The 19,374-nt window shown below is 40.8% G+C and overlaps 1 protein-coding gene across 1 annotated transcript in view; it reads left to right on the top strand.

Annotated features, from left to right (window-relative positions):
* Window positions 1–14,153, top strand: part of ST6GALNAC5 (ST6 N-acetylgalactosaminide alpha-2,6-sialyltransferase 5) — a 73,084-nt gene extending 58,931 nt beyond the window's left edge. Inside the window, exons 3-4 of the mRNA XM_009287270.1 lie at window positions 5,070–5,177; window positions 12,598–14,153. Coding sequence (XP_009285545.1) covers window positions 5,070–5,177; window positions 12,598–12,829 — 340 coding nt within the window. The 3' untranslated portion in view covers window positions 12,830–14,153. The remainder of the gene's footprint in view (window positions 1–5,069; window positions 5,178–12,597) is intronic.
* The last annotated feature ends 5,221 nt before the right edge of the window (window positions 14,154–19,374 follow it).

Here is a 19,374-nt window from a genome sequence, read left to right as displayed (position 1 = left end):
GGTAATATACCTGAAAGTTTTTTTACTGATTCTGAAAAATCAGAGTGGATAGGTTATGCTTTCTTATAGAGGAAATGCCACCATTCATTGAATTATCATAGCTGTTCATTGAATTCAAGCATTCTTGGAACACTGCAGCTGTAAAGCTTCTTGTAAAACAAATAAACATTAGTCATACATTAGGTGTTTCAGAACAGTTCATCTTGTATTTCCAACTGGGAAAAGGAAAGTTGTTACGATAGTTACACCTTCATGAGACTGTTTATGACTTGTAGGCTGATCTTCCAATCAAATTTTTAATAAGTGACCCACTGCAGGACTTGAGCGTTTTCACATACAATGTTTGAAAATGGGCATTTAAACCAAAGACTTCCTAGCAAGAAATACATTTATTTTTAATGAACTCCGATTTTTTACTTATTAAATATGCTGCTGTAAAAATGGAACAGGGTCCCCACTTAGGTACAAATGAAGAGGTAGGCGTATTGTGCAGTAACTCATGGTGAGATTTTCTAGCTTCACAAATATTACACATACGCACCAAAGCTTGGAGCTGAGCTCAATCCTCTTGTGAACAGGGAGGACTCAAGAGCACAGACTTTGTTTTCTGGGCTGCAGAACCTGTGTTAGAGGAAACTGTTAGATCGTCTTAGCTGATGGCGACTGTATCTGCTTTGCATTTGCTGCCTTTGTCTGTCATACCCCACGTGGTTTGCTCACAGAACTCTGTTCAGTTATAGTGGATCAAACTACGTATCTAAGTTCTTGATTGACTCACACTAACACTAGAGCACACAGTAACTTGGTCAGTTTCTTAACCATTAAAGATCCTTTCCTCTTCTTCCTCAAATTGGTGCTTTGAGTCTCTGCCAGAGACTCTGCCTCTGCCAGAACGAGAAGGAAGGATAACAAGGGGAGATACCCTGCCAATTCTGATGCGTTACTGTCTTTTCTGGGTTTGTTCACCCAGAGTAGAGTGAAGTGAGAATGTGAATTAAGCATTTGAACCCTTCAGGAAAAGTGCAAAGGATTATCTGGCTGCCCAGTATTTACAAAGGCATGAAAGTTAACAAAGCTGTAGTTGCACTGAAAAGTGAGCCACCATCAGCCCTAAGGGTCAGACCCTGTACACAAGGAATGCACGCTGCCACCTCCTTTCCTGCCTTACTCTTTAAGACCACAGGCAGTCACCAGTTTTGAGGAACAGTTTACCCCCCCTGCTTCAGTCTGGCCAGTTCTGCCATGGGGAGTTAGGGTCCCACTCCTTTCCTGACACTTGCTGTGCAATTTCAGGCAAGCTACTCTTTCTGGTTCTGCATCACCCATCCGGAGCAGGAGGCCTATGGCTGTGCATGTGATGAAAGCATTTCTTTTTCTGCTCAGGCACCAGGCTCAGTCTTGGCTCCTGAAATATTCTCAAGGCGTCTGAGACATTAATGACATTATAACAAGTTTGTAGTGGACTCAGTCATGGGCACCCTGAACTCCCAGTGTGAATCAAGAGCACTTGGATGCTAGGAAAATTCAGCCTCATGAACAGGTCCTGTTGCTTTTAAGAAATTGCAGGCTCTGCTGTGTATGAACCACTCCTTTAGAGGGCACGTACAGCATACTTGAAGGACTAAGAAGATTACAACGGGAGATGAAAATAAATGAATAGGCAGCACAGAAAAAGAGAGGGAAGATGAAAAGAAACATGGGTAGGAAGGAATCTGTAAGGGAAGAAAATTTATGTAGCTGTGGGGGCAGGAGCAGAACATTGTACAGCCCAGAATGTTGCTGTTCCCTGGGAGGTTTCTGCTGAGCTCTTGACATTAGTGCCTGCAAAAAACAAAGGAGGGAGAGAGAAGCGTGATTGCAAGGTTGCAATAATCAAACCATTCATTTCTGTCTTGAAAATGATGAAAAAAAAGGTAATTGGATGTATTGTGCTTTTAGAAAAAAAGCTGATTTTGAAATGAAGGGAAACCTTCAGAAAACATTACCAGTTAAATAGTATGGTGAATGACAAAGGCTGCAGAGCAATATACTTGGTATTATAAAGTAACTGTACTTGAAAATAACTTTATAATTGAATAAGGGTACATGAAGAAAATATGATTCAGAACCAATATTATAGTAATTAGATAAAGGAAGCATAAATGAAATAACTGCAGGAAGAGTATTTCCATAGAGATTATAAATGAGATTTTGGTGGAGCAGAAAGGCCTTTAACTGTAATTTAGTGTGCACTACAGAATTATCAGCACAGTGTGTTAGTTCATCGTATAAAAGAATATCTGATAATTTCCCCTAATAAGCACATGACAGTTCTTCATATTCTTTCATTACAGCTGATTAGGTATAAAACCAATATTCTTTTGTCGGACTCTTGTTCAGATCTTTTATGAAAAGGCAAGACACTGTAACCCTGTTTCTATATTGCTGTCCTACAGACGTGGTATTTAAAGACACCAAAGTGATACTTCAGAAAGTTTTTAAATCTTTATTTCGTTGTGTAGCTTTTAAGCTAGTTTATTTAAATTCAGTTATTCTCCTATTTATTGCAAACACTAAATTACAGCATAAGTGTGTGCAAGCAAAAAGAAAACTAACCCAGCAGACAGCCTAGCTAGGTTGCCGGACCTGTGCAAAGCCATGGTCTAGCTATAACTGCTCCCTCGGTTTTGGAATCTAAGGTCTTAGGCACCTCAAACAGTGGCCTTGTGCAAGCTCCAAAGTACTCCTAGCCTGACCGTGTTCCTGAATTCCTAGCGATTCATAGGCTCAGAAACTCTCAAGTGGCAGGAAAGCAAATTTTTTAGGCTTTTCCCTAGCTTTCCCTTTCCTAATAATCTTGAGCCAAAAATTATTATTTACTGTTTTGTATTGTTGCAGTGCCTGAAGGCCTCTGCTGAGCTTATGACCCAGCTATGACATTGTGACAAATTGCACCACCCCTCCCCAAACTTAAGTGCAAATTCATAAAATAAGTAAGGCCACGTAATTGGAACTAAAGAGATGCTTAAATCATGTTATTCTCCAAATGCTAGCTTAGCCTGAAAGTCTGTATGTTAGGAGCAGTAAAAACGTACGTTTCGGGAGTTCATATATTACCAGGTGACCCACAAAGGACAGGACAAATTACCTAGGCTCCCCAGCATCCTTCAGGCATTTTTGGTTAAAGAATTCCCTTATGTTTAGAAGTGCCTTTTAAGCAGCCGGCATTGATACCACCACTTTTTTTTTTTCTTTGCAATAGTCTAATTTACTGAGGAAATGGGAAACCTTGGTACAAGGCATTCCTCAATCTGACAGTGCTCAAAACATCTCCCTCCTGCTGCCCTGTAGGTGACCTACTTGGAACCAACTTGTTCGGCATTAGCTTGGGAAGCTGCATGGTGGGCTCTTGCTTGCTGAATTACATATTAGTGATTGCTGGCACTTGCTTGCAGCGGCTGTTGTGGCTTCGGGTCCCTGCTTCCAGGACTGTTGTGCATTCTGGGTAAATTGCAAAAATTTAACTGCAAAAGATGGCCTTGGAACTGGGGTCAGGACCTGGGATTCCCAGGTGACTGCTCTGATAAGAACCCCATGTTCTCTGCTGTGCTTTTTTGGGAGTCACAAAATTTCGCAGGTGTCAGGCAGATGTAGGTGTGGTGTAATGGGGTTAATGTAGGTTCCATGTTAGTACAACCTGATGCAGCACACGAGCCGTCCAAGAGCCTGTGCTTGCTCTCGCGGTGCCTCAGCTTTAGTAAGAGATGAAAGGAGAGTCAGTCATAGTGACAGGCTGTCCTCAGAAATCTGAGGCCTTTTTGGGACACAGATGACAAGCTTGAACTTCTTCCTGCAGGACTTACCTAGCTGAGTGAGGAGCCATTAGGGAGACCTGCTCTCTCCTTAACAGTATTTGAAGGGAGACCTTTGAGTGAACTTGTTTTCTCTGGAGCAAATACCCGACTATGCGCCTCCATTTCTTGGTCCTGTAGGGGTGCCCCTAAATATGCCTTTACGACACCTTTAAGACGTGCTCCTCACTGGCATTTCATTGACTCTCCCGTTCCAAGACTGCCAGCTCTCCCCAGGCATAGGGACAGTGCAGGAACTTAACACAGGACTGGGACTTCCAGTGCATGCGCTAGGCAACCAGAACCACTGTAGCACCCAGCTCTTACACACTAAACAGCAATGACAAGAAAATGCTAGAAAGAGGAAATATTACTGTTGCCATTTTGCAGATAAGAACCTGTGATACACCAAAATTTAAGCACAGCTTGTAAATCTCTTACATCTGTGAGCAGTTACACGGAGCTATCTCCTATTTTGCACACATAATGCTGGGCTCAGTTGTGCTTCTTTTAAAGATTTCTCCCAGCCTGCAGAGAAGGCCAGGAAAGGAGCTGCCTTAGAGGGCTCCCTTGCAGCACTGTCGCTCATAGTCAAAGGTCCCACCAGGCAGGGATGGGACTTAGGGCAGGCAGAGGGGTAGCACCTAGGATGGTTTCCCAGGCTGGCTAAGGGACAGGCATAGCTGCAGCTAAGAGGTTCCTGCCAGCAGTCACAGTGAGTGGCTGGGGACTTGTAGAAACCAAATCATGGGCGGGGTGGGAGGAAAGATGGTTAGACCAAGCACTTGAGGCCAGACCTCGCTCCAGCAGGCAGGCTCCTCTGTATGCTCTGGGAGGCAGCATTTTAAGCAGCCCTCTGCATCACGGGGGATGAAGTGCTCTTCCTGAGCACTTAGTGTGTAAGCTCCATTAGGTGATTATAGATGTGTATAGATTACTAGCAGAAGAATATAAATATAGGACATGAAGTTTCAGTCACTTAAGGTAAACTTACCAAAAGGTCAGCTAAATATTAACATTGCTGTGCCCAAAATCAATTACAGCAAGGGCAGTTTCTGCATAGATTAGTCTACTGACAGAAGACACTAGCAAAATCATTAAAAGATAAATGAGCAAAGTAGTCTTAGTTGCCCAATTTTCATAACCCTTCACAAGAATGAAAAAAATGCCCAGAAATTGCTTCAGATATCTCAAGAATTATTTGTCAGCCTAGAAACTTAATTATGTTTTTGCTTTCAGGAAGATATCCAACACTTGGCTTAGCACGGGCTGGTTCACAATGACTATCGCATTAGAGCTCTGTGACAGGATAAATGTTTATGGCATGGTGCCACCGGATTTCTGCAGGTAGGATTTTTTTTGGAACCGTTACTAGCCAACAAGGTTGAACGTTACAGATAAATATCTGAATCTTTTAAATTTTTTTCTCTGCAACATGTCTTCAGTCTTCTTAAAGCAATTAATTAACAAGTCCCAAGATCTGATTCTGAAAACAACAAACAGCATTTAATTATGTTATATAAAATATTTAAAAATTTTGTTTGTAGTATGGGAGAATTAATCCATCTTGTTGGTTTCTTTTAGTCTCTGAATATTTATCAGCTAAAAGTAATGCAATAATTGGCATGAAATTAATCTGAAAAAAGGAGTACTGGAAAACATTACTTTTAATTTGTTTTTAAAGTTCCCCCTGGTTAATAGACGAAGGGAGTTCTCACAGTGACCAGTTTCTAAATTGAACTTTCTACACAACTCAAATTAAGGTGGTTGTATCTGTCACATGAATCCCAATCTTCTAGTAAACTATCTTCCTAAGTAATACCCCCAGAATTTGGACCTGCAGAATAGATGATCAGTCCTGTAATCACCCGTTTTGGTCATGCAGGGTGTGGGCCACAAGTGGTAGAAGCAGCACCACAAATTCTGTCAGTGGAAGCTATGTGACCCCTTCACGGTGTTTTATAAAGTAACAGCATGTGTACATTTTACAGCTACGTTGTGCCTCCAGCCATATTCAGGACACAGGCCCAAGGTGCTGGTAAAGGTTTCCTACTATGGATCAGTGATAGAGGGAAACAGTCTTCAGGACTTCTGGTTCTGGACCAAAATCACCTTAGCCACATGACGCAAAGCACTGATCCAGTGTAAATTCATACAAATTTGTTTTACATCAGCAATCTTTATGCTGACTTCAGTATCACCTGTCCATCCATTACTAGGCCTAGCACTCTGGCCTTTCAGAAAAATGTGGTTATATGCCCACACCTAGTCCTGATCCCATTTGCACTGTTAGGTGACCCAGCAATGCACAGAGCTGGTACTGGCAGTCCGGAATGATGGCATCAGTGTCGCGTTTCATCACCTGCTCACGAATAACTTTCACTAAGAAGTACTTGCTTGAATTTTCTGTTGCAAATTTAGTGATCTCCCTGAAGTCTAGTTCATTGACTAATTCAAGATGCCTTTCAGGGGCAAGGGGAGCAAGGCTGCAGTGACAGGTTAGCTCATCTATCAAAGAACAGGACTGCTCTGATTTTCTTCTGAGCGCTGAAAAAGACCATTCCGGAATCTGCATTTGTCCTGGGCACATAGTAGAAATCCCTGAAGAAATTACCATATAAAATGTCAACACTAAATTCCACTTTGTAAGAATTTCTACAAATTATAACAAAACACTGATGATAAATGCTGTGATGTACTGCCAGATTTCATCATGAATTCTCCAAGGAAAATAACAAACTAGATCAGATGTTCCAGACAACATAAATACCTTCCACAGCACAGCATTTCAGTTACCCTGTCATTTCAGTTGGCCAAGACACACTTCTTCAGTTTCTCTAAGTGGCTGGTCTGTCTCACTCCAGAAGTGGCTGTATTCCAGTGGCACATGGAAGTAATTCTTAAATAAACTGATGATCTAAAAATGCAGAAGACAGCAATTCACCGAAAAGCAATGCTCAGTCCTAACTTTTCAGGCAAAGTCAGATTAGTTTAGATACATATACTTAATTTAAAAAAACCCAACTGTTTCCAAGAGAGGCTAACATTGTCACCGAGACCGTATGAAAGCTTTCATAGAATTGATACACTGAAATCAAATGGATATAATATTAAATTGTAATACAACAAAGGCTGTAATCAATCCTACCATTGATAGATGTAATAATGCTTACAGCCTGCATAAAAAAATCTTAACGTAAAGGTACACTTACCTGGTCATAAAAAAGGAAAAGGTCATTTCTTAATCAAAAGAATATAAAGTGTCTTCACTTCAGGTTTATTCCCCACATGATAAAGGCAACAACTGTAGTTGCCATGCCTGGAAGAAGCTATCCGTGAAGATCTATGAAAGGAACCTCTTGCCATAAATACAATTAACCTTCTTAGTTTGCTCTTCAGCCACTTGTTAAGAAGTTAAACAGTGCTTCCTTTCAAAGAAATTAGACAACAAAATAGAATAGCAGAAATAAAGAAATACTTCGTAATTTTAAGCCTTATTTCCTGGTTTTCAGTCAGACAAAATACAAATCTACCATTAAAAAAAGAAAAAACAAAACAAAAAAACAACGAAAAAACCCACCCTACCTCTCTCATGTGTGTGCAAGATGGTACAGGTACTCTATATAGGCACTTAGTTGCTGTGCAACTAAAGAATCATTAAGATTAAAAAACACTCTTATTTCTATTCAGAGTTAATATCACCAAATTTACACTTTCAGCAGATAATCCATTATTTTTTAAGTATTAATTTGTGGAGTAAGTAATGAGTGTGGGTGATCACTGTCATGGAACTAAATTAGTATCACATCTGTAACGTGAAGGACATCTCAAAGGTATCGTGAGTATCGTACTGTTGATTCTGCTACAAATTATTAGCTTAAGATCATTAACCAAATTGCTTCCTACCCATGCAGGAAAAATAGTCTAGTGAGGAGTCTGGAGTACAGACTAAAAGATTTGTCACTATTAATTGCAACAACGTGTTTTAGATTCATTCCTGTTTACTTTCACTAGACATTGATTTTTTTATAGCTGAACTGGAATTGGTGACCTGATTATTATAAATTTCTAGTACTTTACAGCAATATGTAATATCGAATCCCTTTGCTACCGATTTATGCTGTAGTAAGGGTTAATGGCTTTGGTATTGCTCTCATGCTGTTAAATACATCTGACTTGCACATTCTAGAATAAGATGAAAGCTTGTGCTTCCACGCACATTGCAAAGATTTTGGAGAGTGTGTGCACCTCTCATTCTTTTGTCACAAGACAGACAAGCCATTTTGCTGTATTTTTTCCAGTGCCCAGGGATCCAATCCTAGCCTTTGCTGGAACAAACTAGCACCCCAGATGGGAAGCATTTCCCTCTCTGAGCTCCCTTTGGCAGCCTGCCATATGCACAGGACTCACTCCTGAACTGGGACATCAAGGATTTTCCTCTTGCCTCCCTACATCAGCAGCCAGATTGTGGTGCACAGATAGCACCACAGTTCCTGAAGGCACTGCAGTAATGCTGCTGCTTTTCTTTGTGGCTGCTCAGCAGCATCGGTGGGAAGGACACAGACAAGCCTTAATGCAGTTTGCAGTAACTCCAGTCCCTGGAGTATTGGCAGCAGTGAGAGGTTGGTTCCTTGCAGATATCTCGGGTACTCATGCACACAAGGAAAACTCAGGGTGTTGGTGAGAAGAGCCCTCGTCTTCATGGGCCTTCTGGAACTCACAGAAACTTAAAGCTTAATTCTGAGCCTTATTTTAACTACTATGAATAATTTTTGCTCCAATTATCAAGCCAGATCATTTTCCTATAACAATCCTCATTTGACTGCCAGGCCATTTCCCATCTGTGATGATTTGCCTGAAAATCATCTGAAAAAGCATTTGAAATCCTTTAATTTATTCCTTTGGGTAGAGCTTTTAAATCTAGTGTTTTCTTACCTCCCTCTCTCCACTTTCAATTGCTTTAAATCAAGTGCAAAGAAACAGTTGTTGCTAGTTACGTTTCCTGGGGCTTATGAGGGGCTAGATGGAAGAAGGGGTGCTCACAGGATTGTAAACTGTATGGGAGATAGTCATGCCCTTTGGTCCATACGCCTGGATCTCACCTCATTACCTTAATAACCATAATGAAACGCATAAATGGTTTGGAAAACAGGGCTAGTATGGAGGTCAAGGAAATGGGATCCTGGGAATAGAACGCAAAAAATTATGCAGAAATCTTCAGTGTCCTGGCACAGCACCTTGCCCATCACTCAACATGTTAATGAGACTTTATTCACCCTTCAAAATAGGAATTATTTTACAAAGCGTGTGAGTACATATAGTTTTAGTGGGTTGATTTATAACGGCTCTTCATTGGTAAAGGAAGAGGTTGACCAGAACGTGATATGGGATGGCCTTGTTCTGCCTTGTTTCTTTTGAGGCAAACACCGTTTGCTGTACTTTCAGCTTCCGCTGTGGGTGGATACCATCTGTGGGAAACAGTAGATGACTGACATTGGGTACAAGCACTTAGACGGTTGCTGTGCTGGCAGGCTATTAGGCAGGAAATATAGTATATTTTACAGAGGAACTTTCCTAGATTCCTCCCAGCTGTGATATTAATATGCATGCAAAGTCTGACAAAATACTGATTAATGTCCAGTATCAGTCAGTGATAAAACAGCATCTGTTTTAATGTTAATAAATGAGGTGGCAAGCAATTTCCGTATAGAAATTACTCATGCATTTCATTTGCTGGTGACACAAGCTAATTGCAGAGTTAGAAGATAACACAGTACAGTTAATTTGGGTTATGGTATAGTTACTCAAGCCAGAGTTCAAATCCAAACCTTACTAGCATGCAATCTAGGGGAATCCAGAACTCCCATGAAAGGAGAAAGACTTCAGACAAAACCTCCTAAGTACCTAACTGCCTTTCAGAGTTCCTAAATCCAAAATACGACATTTGGAATTTAGCCTCAAAGCCTCAGTCAGCTGCAGAGTAGTCTTGGAGAGGTCCAAAGCCACCAGCGTTTTCATTTTTGCATTGAATTCACCTCCAGTTCAGCCGGTAGACCTGCACACAAGCCTTGACAGCACCCATCAGGGGATGCCTGAACCCAGCAGGGTGCCTGGACTGCGCTCCTCTGCCTCTCTCGCCTGCCAGGCCCTGTGCAGCAGATGTTTCTGGACTGTTTCTGACGGGACGTTGCACAAAATACAGTGACCCATTACAGCCTGGAGCTAAGGGCATCCACTTAGGATACTCTGTTAGCTTCAGAGCCTTTGCTGTAATGGAGAATCCCTGTCTTCAAAAGGGAAATCCATTGCTAAAATATCCACTGGTAGAATACTGGTAACGTAAGAGATAGAGCAGTTACTGGGAGGTACAGGCTTCAAAATGTTGCTTCAAAGAGGTAAAAGAAGAGTGTAAACCTAGGTAAATACTAAGTTAGTAGAATGAGGGAGAAGAAAGGGGATCACTATCAAGCCTTCTCTCCTTCCTCTCTCCATCTGATCCACCTGCCCCCTGTACCTGTATACTTTGGGTTTTGTGTGGAGAAAGAAATGACCAGCATTCCGGTAGATCCTCTGTGAGAAATCCAATTCCAGTTATCATCCATTGCTAATTTCAGCGTACAGCAAAGGAATAGGGAAGAGACATACAGCAATCAATTTCCTGCTTTTTGCTCTTCCAGTTCATGTTCTGCAAACCCAACTCAGGCCTTCATAAAAAAAGGGGTGGGGTGGGGTGGCGGAGGGAGGACCCCAACCAAATCTTCCCGGAGGTATCGGGGCCAGCAGCCTTGCAGGCTCACTTTGCAGTACTGGGCCCTGAGCAGTTAACTTATTTCCACTGTGACTGCATTTGTTCGAAGTCTGTTGGAGGTACGGTTTCAACTTTACTAATCCTAACTTTTAAAGCAGTAAATACCCACCAAGCAATATAGGCTTACCCTCGAGAGCACAAGAGTAAAAGCCAGCTTCAGTGCAGAAAGGAAGAGCAGTCTAAATGAGAGGCAGACGCCTATTTGTTTAGTAGTTCTTAAGAAAAAATAAATCACATTAAAATGTATCCTGTTAGATTTACAGTAACCATACAAATGATTCATTTAAGAGATTATAATAAGAGGTCCAATGTATCAAAAAAGTATGTGAAAAATGAATTGAAGATTGAGATCTAATAGTTGTAGCTGAAAAAAAAAGTATTAAATTTCTATATGAAGGGTGTTTTTTACATTACAAATATGTTTTCTGTAGGTGAGGTATTGAAGGATTTCTTTTCACTCTCTTATGTGTTCCAGTGAGAATATATGACGTAAATTTAGAATCTGTCTTATTCTAGAAATGTAATTTTATTGTTATTCTGGTCTTGTAAGATTGATCACCGCGTTGTGTTACCAGGAAGCTAGACTGATTGAATTAAAACGTTAATCTAAGGTACAAATGGAAAGCAGCAGCAATATCATACATTACCACTGCATATACAATATGGATAATGGTAAAATAAGAAAAATTAGAGAATTGCGTCGGTGACAGAATTACACAGTAAAAATAACGACCAGGACAGAATACTGACAGATTGTGGATGCATTCAGTTGAAAGTGAGCTTAAATATTAGCTCTTCAAAATGAAAATAATCAACTCTGTATTAGAGCTGACAGCCCTGAATCTGCATGAGATTTCTTGCTCTCTACTAGGGTCCTGTTCAGCTCAGGCTTTAACATGGAGCAGTTCCAAGGCTTCACTAAATGGTAGTATTTGAATTAACTTTTCTGCCACTACAAAATAGTTTGTTGGTAGCAACTGTGGAGATCGGTACAACTGGGTTATTCTGTCTGGGACAGCTCTCTCTCTTTGAATTTATGACAGAGACGGTTGTATGAGTTCTTGTCAGCCCAAAATGCCTGTGCCCAAAGTAAAAACATAGTGGGTACAGTTTAATGCAGAGAATAAAACAAAAGGAGAATGAATCACTCTGGCTTATTAGAAGTATAATACAAATGTGTCTTTTACAGAATGTAACATCAAAACAGTGAGGTTAGAACTGCTAAAATGAACTCTATCCTAAATACCTAATTGGTCTTTGGCATATCCTATGCGTCACCTCACGAGTACTGCATCTCCTGCTGGTGAATGCCGATGGGCTCACAAGGTCAGAAGGATACTATGGGTGAACGGTTTTAATTTATAGATCAGATACATGAAAGTTGCCATTGTAAAATCAAAAAGAACTCATTTGTGCATCAGATGTTTGATTATAAACCCAGCAACAACAGACTGTATCACTGACCTGGCCTGCAGATAGGCTCATTGAAGTTGTGCACTCAGAACCTCGTGCCCCATGCTGGGAATGTTCAGCTGAGCTGATGTGACACAGATAAACCACCTCCCCTCTATCTTCCCCTTCCCTTTCTTCCCCCAGCTCAGTAAATACCTCTGCAAGGCTTTTTACAAATCACAATTTAGACAGAAATCTCTTTTAAGCAGTTTGCTTCAAATTTCAGAGTAGTAACACAGCCCTGCAGCACTCTCCCTTGTTTTTGAGCTACTGCTGTCCTTTATTTATCTGGGAGGCGGGGATTAAAGGAGAGCAATAGAAGGAGCAAAGAAAACACCTTTGCCCCATTCTGATGTATTAAATATGCAAGAAAAATACAGCTGCCTAGAAATTTGGTTTAACTGGGAGAAAAAGTGGATTTGAGCCCATCAGCTTATTAAAGATAGCATCTTTTCAATCAGTAAAGAAGAACATCTCGGGCTTCCATCTGTTTTCTTTCTTCCACAGGGATCCTAATCATCTTTCAGTACCTTATCATTATTATGAACCTTTGGGACCTGATGAATGCACAATGTACATTTCACACGAGCGGGGACGAAAGGGCAGTCACCATCGTTTCATCACAGAGAAACGAGTGTTTGAGAACTGGGCACGGACATTCAATATTCACTTTTTCCAACCAGACTGGAAACCAGAACCGCTCACTGTAAATCACCCTGAGATTAAACCGGTGGTCTGAGGGATGAACACACAAGACCGCAATCACAGTCACCCACTGCGTCAGCCTTCGGGGTGTTGGACCTTCTGGGACAGCAAGGCAACCTAGAGGAGAAGGGCAACAGGATTTGCAGCTGATAACTGCAACAACAGTCAGGAAGTTACGATGAAGGAGCAGAGCGTATCGAAAGTACTTTCTGTCGAACTGTGTATTAATCAGTATATAGCCTCTTCTGGCCATCTGACTTCCTGTATGTGTATGTGATTTGTGAAAAACAACTTGAGTATCATTAACGGGATGGTTAATTCATTATGGTTTTTTAAAGTACAATGCCACTGAATTTTCATAGTGAAAACTTACGGTATTTATTTAATGGAGGTTTTTATGCAACCTAGGCTAGTATTTTTCTAATTCACAGTTATGTGGTTGTTTATCTTTCATAATCTTTCAAATCAAAAATTAATATTGCTGATGGTTTGAAAGGCCTAGCTTTTTATTTTTAAAACTTGTTGGAAAATATGATTCTGTATAGCATGTAATTAATATTTGAGCTGGAAACGTTGCATTTCTTTTAAAAATTTTGGGCTCCGTTCCAGCCTGAAGCCTTTAACAGCAAGAACGGTCCCATGTGCAGATCTAGCTAACTTTACATTCTGACATCTCATGTTAATATGAAAAAGGTAGTGAAAATTCTGTTTGATATTAATGTGCATTTGCCGCTGTTCTATCAAGCTGCTGTTTTTTCATTCGGGGTGGGAGAAAGGAGGGCGAAGTTTATCCAAAAAAATCACCGTCTATAGCAGCATGCTTTCAATGAAGAAGAGACCAGCTAAGGCTGGAAGGGCTGTGTTCTGTTTTGCCTCTTGTAGTCCTGCAAGAGGCTGAAGGAGCAACCCCTCCTGAGGCAACAGACCACAGACCAGGCAACAACAGCTTGAAACAACATGACCAAATTTCTGAAATCAAGAAGTTACACTACCGGGTACTACAACACCAGCCATACTAGCCAGAAAGATTACAGCACTGCGCCTGCACAAATCTCTGCCTTCCACTGTTCCAAGATCATGGCTGATCTCGGAGATCCTGGATCCCACTGAAGCCGGGATGTGAAAAGAGCTCCACGAGTACAAAATTGTCCCCTTGAAAAGAGCAGAGTTACACTTGGCAGTTTTTTTGTGAAGTACACGTGCATGGTGAGTCCCTGCAAACCAAGGGGCCGGACAATGCTAGCGCTGTATATGGAACCTCACAGTGTGAATTACTGGGTTACATTTGGCTTGTGAATAAAGAAGATTTCAGTTACAGTATTATTTTTCCTTTTGCCTCACAAATATTAAATCTCTAATTTCTTTGAAGTAATCAGTTGGAGTAATTATTGCATGAAACATTATACCTCAGATGACGAAAGGTGTCTCTCATTAGACAAATACTAAAGCTAGAACAAAGATACTACCTTAAAACATCTAAATCCAAGAAGCTGAACCTCAGAGGCAACATGTAGAACTGGGAACAAACTCACTATCATTTAAACCCACTTATAACCCACGGTCTTCCTCTTTCCAAAACTGGATAGCAATAGCTGCAGCTGCCCTACAGATACCCCGAATCTCTGGGGACAAAGCGAACTGCCCTGTCAGGGGCAAAACAGTGTTACCCCTGTAACACCGCGTGGACCCGAACAGCAGGCCTCCAAGAGCCACTCTCCTTGCTGCAGCCCTCCCCACTGTCAAAGAGCAAGAAACTATAACCTATTTTGCCTTAAAAGTTTTCTTTTGGTGTTCTTCCTGGTACGCACCACTCGGCATACAAACGGAATGCAAAGCTCTGCTATTGCCAATTGCTTGTAACCTGGCTCTTGTCAGCTGGTGTATAACTCTCCCTCTTTCACCGACTTCCACTTGATTTCACAATGTTCTACAAAAAATAGCATGGATTTTGAACTAAGGGTAATTTGAACATCCCTTTCAGCATGTGTACTGGGGCGTGTATCCAGCATATATTGCTCAAATTGATTTACAGATCATTTCTAACGTGACTGCAAGAGATGGTACAGATCACAGTAGGTCCTCTGATGCCATCATCCTTTTGTTATTTTATTTGTGATATAATAATAAAAAGATCCTGTCATTCTAAAATAGAGCTCTTAGTTTTTCCATCAGTCGAGAGCTGCAGGATGCATATGCTAAATGTTTAGTTATGTTATTGTTAAAAACAGATCATTCTAAAAGAGATTACACTGATCTACTTTTAGTATTCAGCAGAAACATGGGGACTTGCCAGACTCCGTTGTGCTCCACGTGCTTGTTTCCTGTCTGCAAGACTGGTCAATACCAGTAGGTCAGACGAAGCATTAAGAATGTGAAGAAGAAATGTGGGATAAACTGACACTAAATCTCCTAACTTCTAACAGAGTGAAGCTAAGGATAGTAAATATTCCTTCTTCAGTTCCTGTTAGTAACAACTACGTGTTCTTGTTACCCTTACACACACATCCAGCCTTTCAAACAAAACCACCCCAAAACTCACTTTAGTCTCATCAACTTCCTGTGGAGTTCAAGCAAGTTCCCCCATCTAATTACAGAAAGTATGAAGGTGCATTTTCTAAGAGTAAGTCACACCTGTATATATAAAACTCACTGCAAAAGGAATCTGATGAAGCCAAAGAGACGGCAGGTTTTAAATAGGATTGATCACACAGATTTATATGGAATATAAATCCAGTCCAAAAAGCACAAGTTGTAAGAGTGCAAAAGAAATGTAAATAATTTTTAAAGTGCTGCAATTTTAGTTTACAAATTACCAATATATTTTTCTATAAAAGCACAATTTTTGAGCTGCAGCATATCCCGCTACATTTCAGCCTGAAGTAAGGTTTTATGGCCTAGATATAAACCAAACAGATTTATGATAGAAAATGCTATCAGACCAGAGGTAAGTAGTACAAACTAGGCACTGCTGCCATTCTCTGGTTTATGCTGTCGTCTTAGACCCTTCACTATCATTTGATCGATTCATGATCTTCAGCGCGCATCATTTCACATATTAAAAACTGTTGCAAAACAGTGTTTACAGACATCAGCAGTTTTAGGATCTATGTTAGTTACTTCAGTTCTGAACTCCTTGCATACCTGTATGCTTGGCTTCATCAGAGTAGCTCTTATGCCGTGATATGTGCAACTGGAATTGAGAATGGTAAAGAAAATCTCTCTGCAACTAGGAACAGAAAAATACGACCGTTGGCTTCTGTAACTTTGGCACAATGGTTGCAAGATGCCCAGCTAACAGCGTCGCGATACAAAGCAAAAACACGATGCACTTCGAGAAAACCTTCCAAACATCCAAAGTGTTAAAGCACCTCAGAAAGACAAGTTAATACTGTTTATTCCTGGGTAAGGAAACTGAGGAAAAGGGAGGTTAAGGTTAAGAAACTTAGGAAGATCGAGTTACAGCCTTAGCACTAGATTTTGGAAGAGAGTCAGGTCTGCTGACAGCTACTCCTGGCTCTAGCCAGTAGAACACACAATGGCCATTTCATATATTATATATACATACACACCAACAGGAGCGTAAAGCGATAAAATTCTGCAGGAGGTGCTTACCTGGGTCTTGTCCTGCAGTAATTCTCAGGCAAACTTCATAGGAAACCACGTGATTTTTACCCAAGATAGCTCTAAGGAGGCAAGGACACAATAATATAAAAATGGCTGGAAAAACACTGCGGGTTGGGGTGAGGGGAATTTAAAGAGTAAGGAATAAAAGGTGGGTTTTTTATAGCTAGCTAGCTGTACTCCCCTGGAATACGAAGATCAAAGTCAGGCTGGAGCTGACGGAGTGGAAAGTTGTGGCTCAATAGCAATGGCTGTCCTGCAGAAGTTTCCTTTCAACACTCTATCGCCTGTGCCACAAAAACTCTGAAGAATTCCGATAATCACCTCTGACTAATGAAAGTTAATTATTTTATTTGCTGCAAGGAGATGCAATATCTAGTTCAATTAAAAACATAGCTTAGGGATAAAAAACATAAACAGTCGAACAGTGAAAGAGTACTTGCAAGACAACAAAATGTAGTGCAAAAGAAAAGAAAGTACAGAAACCTTACAGGTATCAATACTTCACCTTTCCTGGTGCATCAGTTAATACTGATCACTGAGTTTCCAGCTGCCTCCTGCAAGCACACCTTACATATCACAAGTATAAGATTTTATAAGGAGAAAGGAGAAGAAAAAAATTTTTTTCATGACATCTCCTTTAAAGAAAACTAGGAAATATGAAAGGACAAGAGTCTAAGATGGTGAGAAATTTCTCCATACTGAAACAGAAAAGTAAAAAACTCAAAGGATGTTTTCTAAAACAGCTGTAAAATGGCTCTGCTTATGCTAAATACCATTAAAACCACTAGATTGCTAAATGTTTTCTACACTGAAAATTACAACAAACCATGAAATGTCAATTGAAACCCTTCAACCACCGTGAGGATGGACTTTCAGTATCACAGTGGAAACAAAGATGGTGATTTTTATCATGGCTGACTGTAGAACAGGCTCCACGGCCAATGCAGACGTGGGGAAACAGGCCGTGAACCAGCAATCCTTCGCTTCTGTGGCACCCGCCCAGGGGTGCCAGCAAGAGAGCACACAGCTGTCACAGGACACACTCTTGCACTGCCAGCAGAAAAGGGGGACGTTCCCTTGTGTTGTCTGTCATTGAACACCAGACCAAGCCAGAGAAACTACTCAGCAGATGACCAACACAGAGTGTCCTTGCTCACCGTGGAGTACTTTGACCAGGAGTTGTCAGGAAGACAGAAAAGACAGGAAACTACAGACAAACAACCGCAGCAACCCAGACAAATGGATGGAAAACTGTAACAAAGAACAGAATTAGCAGTCATCAAGAAGATACATTGCTAAGATGTAATGCAGCTTTTGTAAGAGAAGTCATGCCTCGCAAATCTATTTAGAGTTCTTCAAAGTTCTCTGAAGCAAGCGGACAAGAAGATCCAGGTGATGAGTCCCCTTGGAGTTCCACAACTAGTTGTGCAAGGTGTCTCTTAAAAGACTGCCAAAGAAGCTACGGTACCATGGGATGAAAGAGAAGATCCTCACCTACGGAACCCATCTGAACATAGGAAATAAAGGCTAAGAGGATACATCATCAGCTTAAGGTTACAAGCAGAATTCCACAGGAAGACGTCACAATGTATTTTCTCTGCTTTTCTGTACTCTTCCCTTGGCGTCTGCCATAGGTCGCTCCTAGACACAGGATACAGAGGCTAGACTCTGTCTAAATAAATAGATAAAGAAATGTGAAAAAAATTCTTGTATCTAGTGAACATCAACTTGTACACTAAAGCCCAGTTACAGTCTTGCCATACTCACAATGTGCCAGGCAGCCACAAGATCTAACAACAGTAACTGCATTCTCATTTTACTGAAAGCAATGTCAAAGCATCTAGCTCAGATAGAGCGCAAGACTGGACCCTTTTCAACAGCCAAGGAAAGTCATCTGAATAATTTGGTTTCTCAGAACAGATTTATCCCCTTTAGGAGATGCCTAGTGATATTTAAATCTGTCACCTTCTTTACACAACCCAGACAACTGTTAAGATAGCTTTTAGGACACTAGATACTTCCTGAAGTACAGGGAAGACAAAGGGAATAATGCATATTTAGCGAGGTACCAGGTTTTGGGACTTTGCTGACTTCACTTTGGCTATCAGATCAGTTGGAGCCTATTCGTTAGGATCCAAACATACAACATGATGCGAGTCTGTTAATAGCAAAATGAATGAAATTCTGAAGGGAACCATTTGGTGTGGCTGAGTTTAAGGCAAGAGCTTAGGTTAGGTTTATGTTTTAACAAAAAAGGCAAAAGAAGTGAACAGATTTATAACCCGTGAGGATATGCTTCCCCCCATTGCATCCTTGCTGTAACCAAGCTGCACATAATGCCAAGATTGAAAGAGGTTACTGGTGTTCAGTGGGACTGTTCATTTGTGTTGGACAAAACTGGAACATTTCCCACTACAGCATTATTATTATTTTTTTTAATATGGCTATACATCTGTAGACGAACATTATATGAAACGCTAAAAAGCTATTCCTGGTCAGTCCATTGCAAATGATATTGCAGAGAAGGAGCACCTATACAGAAACGAGCAACAAAAGCAAGTGCAGAAAACCTTCTATACACACACACAAAAATGCAAAGATAGGGACTAGTGCAGAGAAGGGCACGTAAAAGAACTGTACAAAATACAAACATACGTTGCAATGATACACTGATGGCCCTGTTTGCCATTCCACTTGCACTATAAAGACCAAGGGAGGTAAGGGGACCCTAAAACCATCACAATTCTGAGCCATAATATTTTGAGCTACAAACTTAACCTGGACAGAAAAAACAGTACGGAAAAAGTAAGTAACTTAACAAAAACAAAACAGCAGTATCTAACGCTTAGTGATGTTCTTCACTGGTAAATATATATAAATACTATATATATATAAAAATACTAGGAAACTCCCTGGTCTGGTACGGCCGCCTGACTACTACCCACTGGTGGTTAT

Source organism: Aptenodytes forsteri, unplaced genomic scaffold (genome assembly GCF_000699145.1).
Source record: "Aptenodytes forsteri isolate BGI_AS27 unplaced genomic scaffold, ASM69914v1 Scaffold119, whole genome shotgun sequence".
NCBI classification, from domain to species: Eukaryota; Metazoa; Chordata; class Aves; order Sphenisciformes; family Spheniscidae; genus Aptenodytes; species Aptenodytes forsteri.
This window is presented reverse-complemented; position numbering and strand designations above follow the sequence as displayed.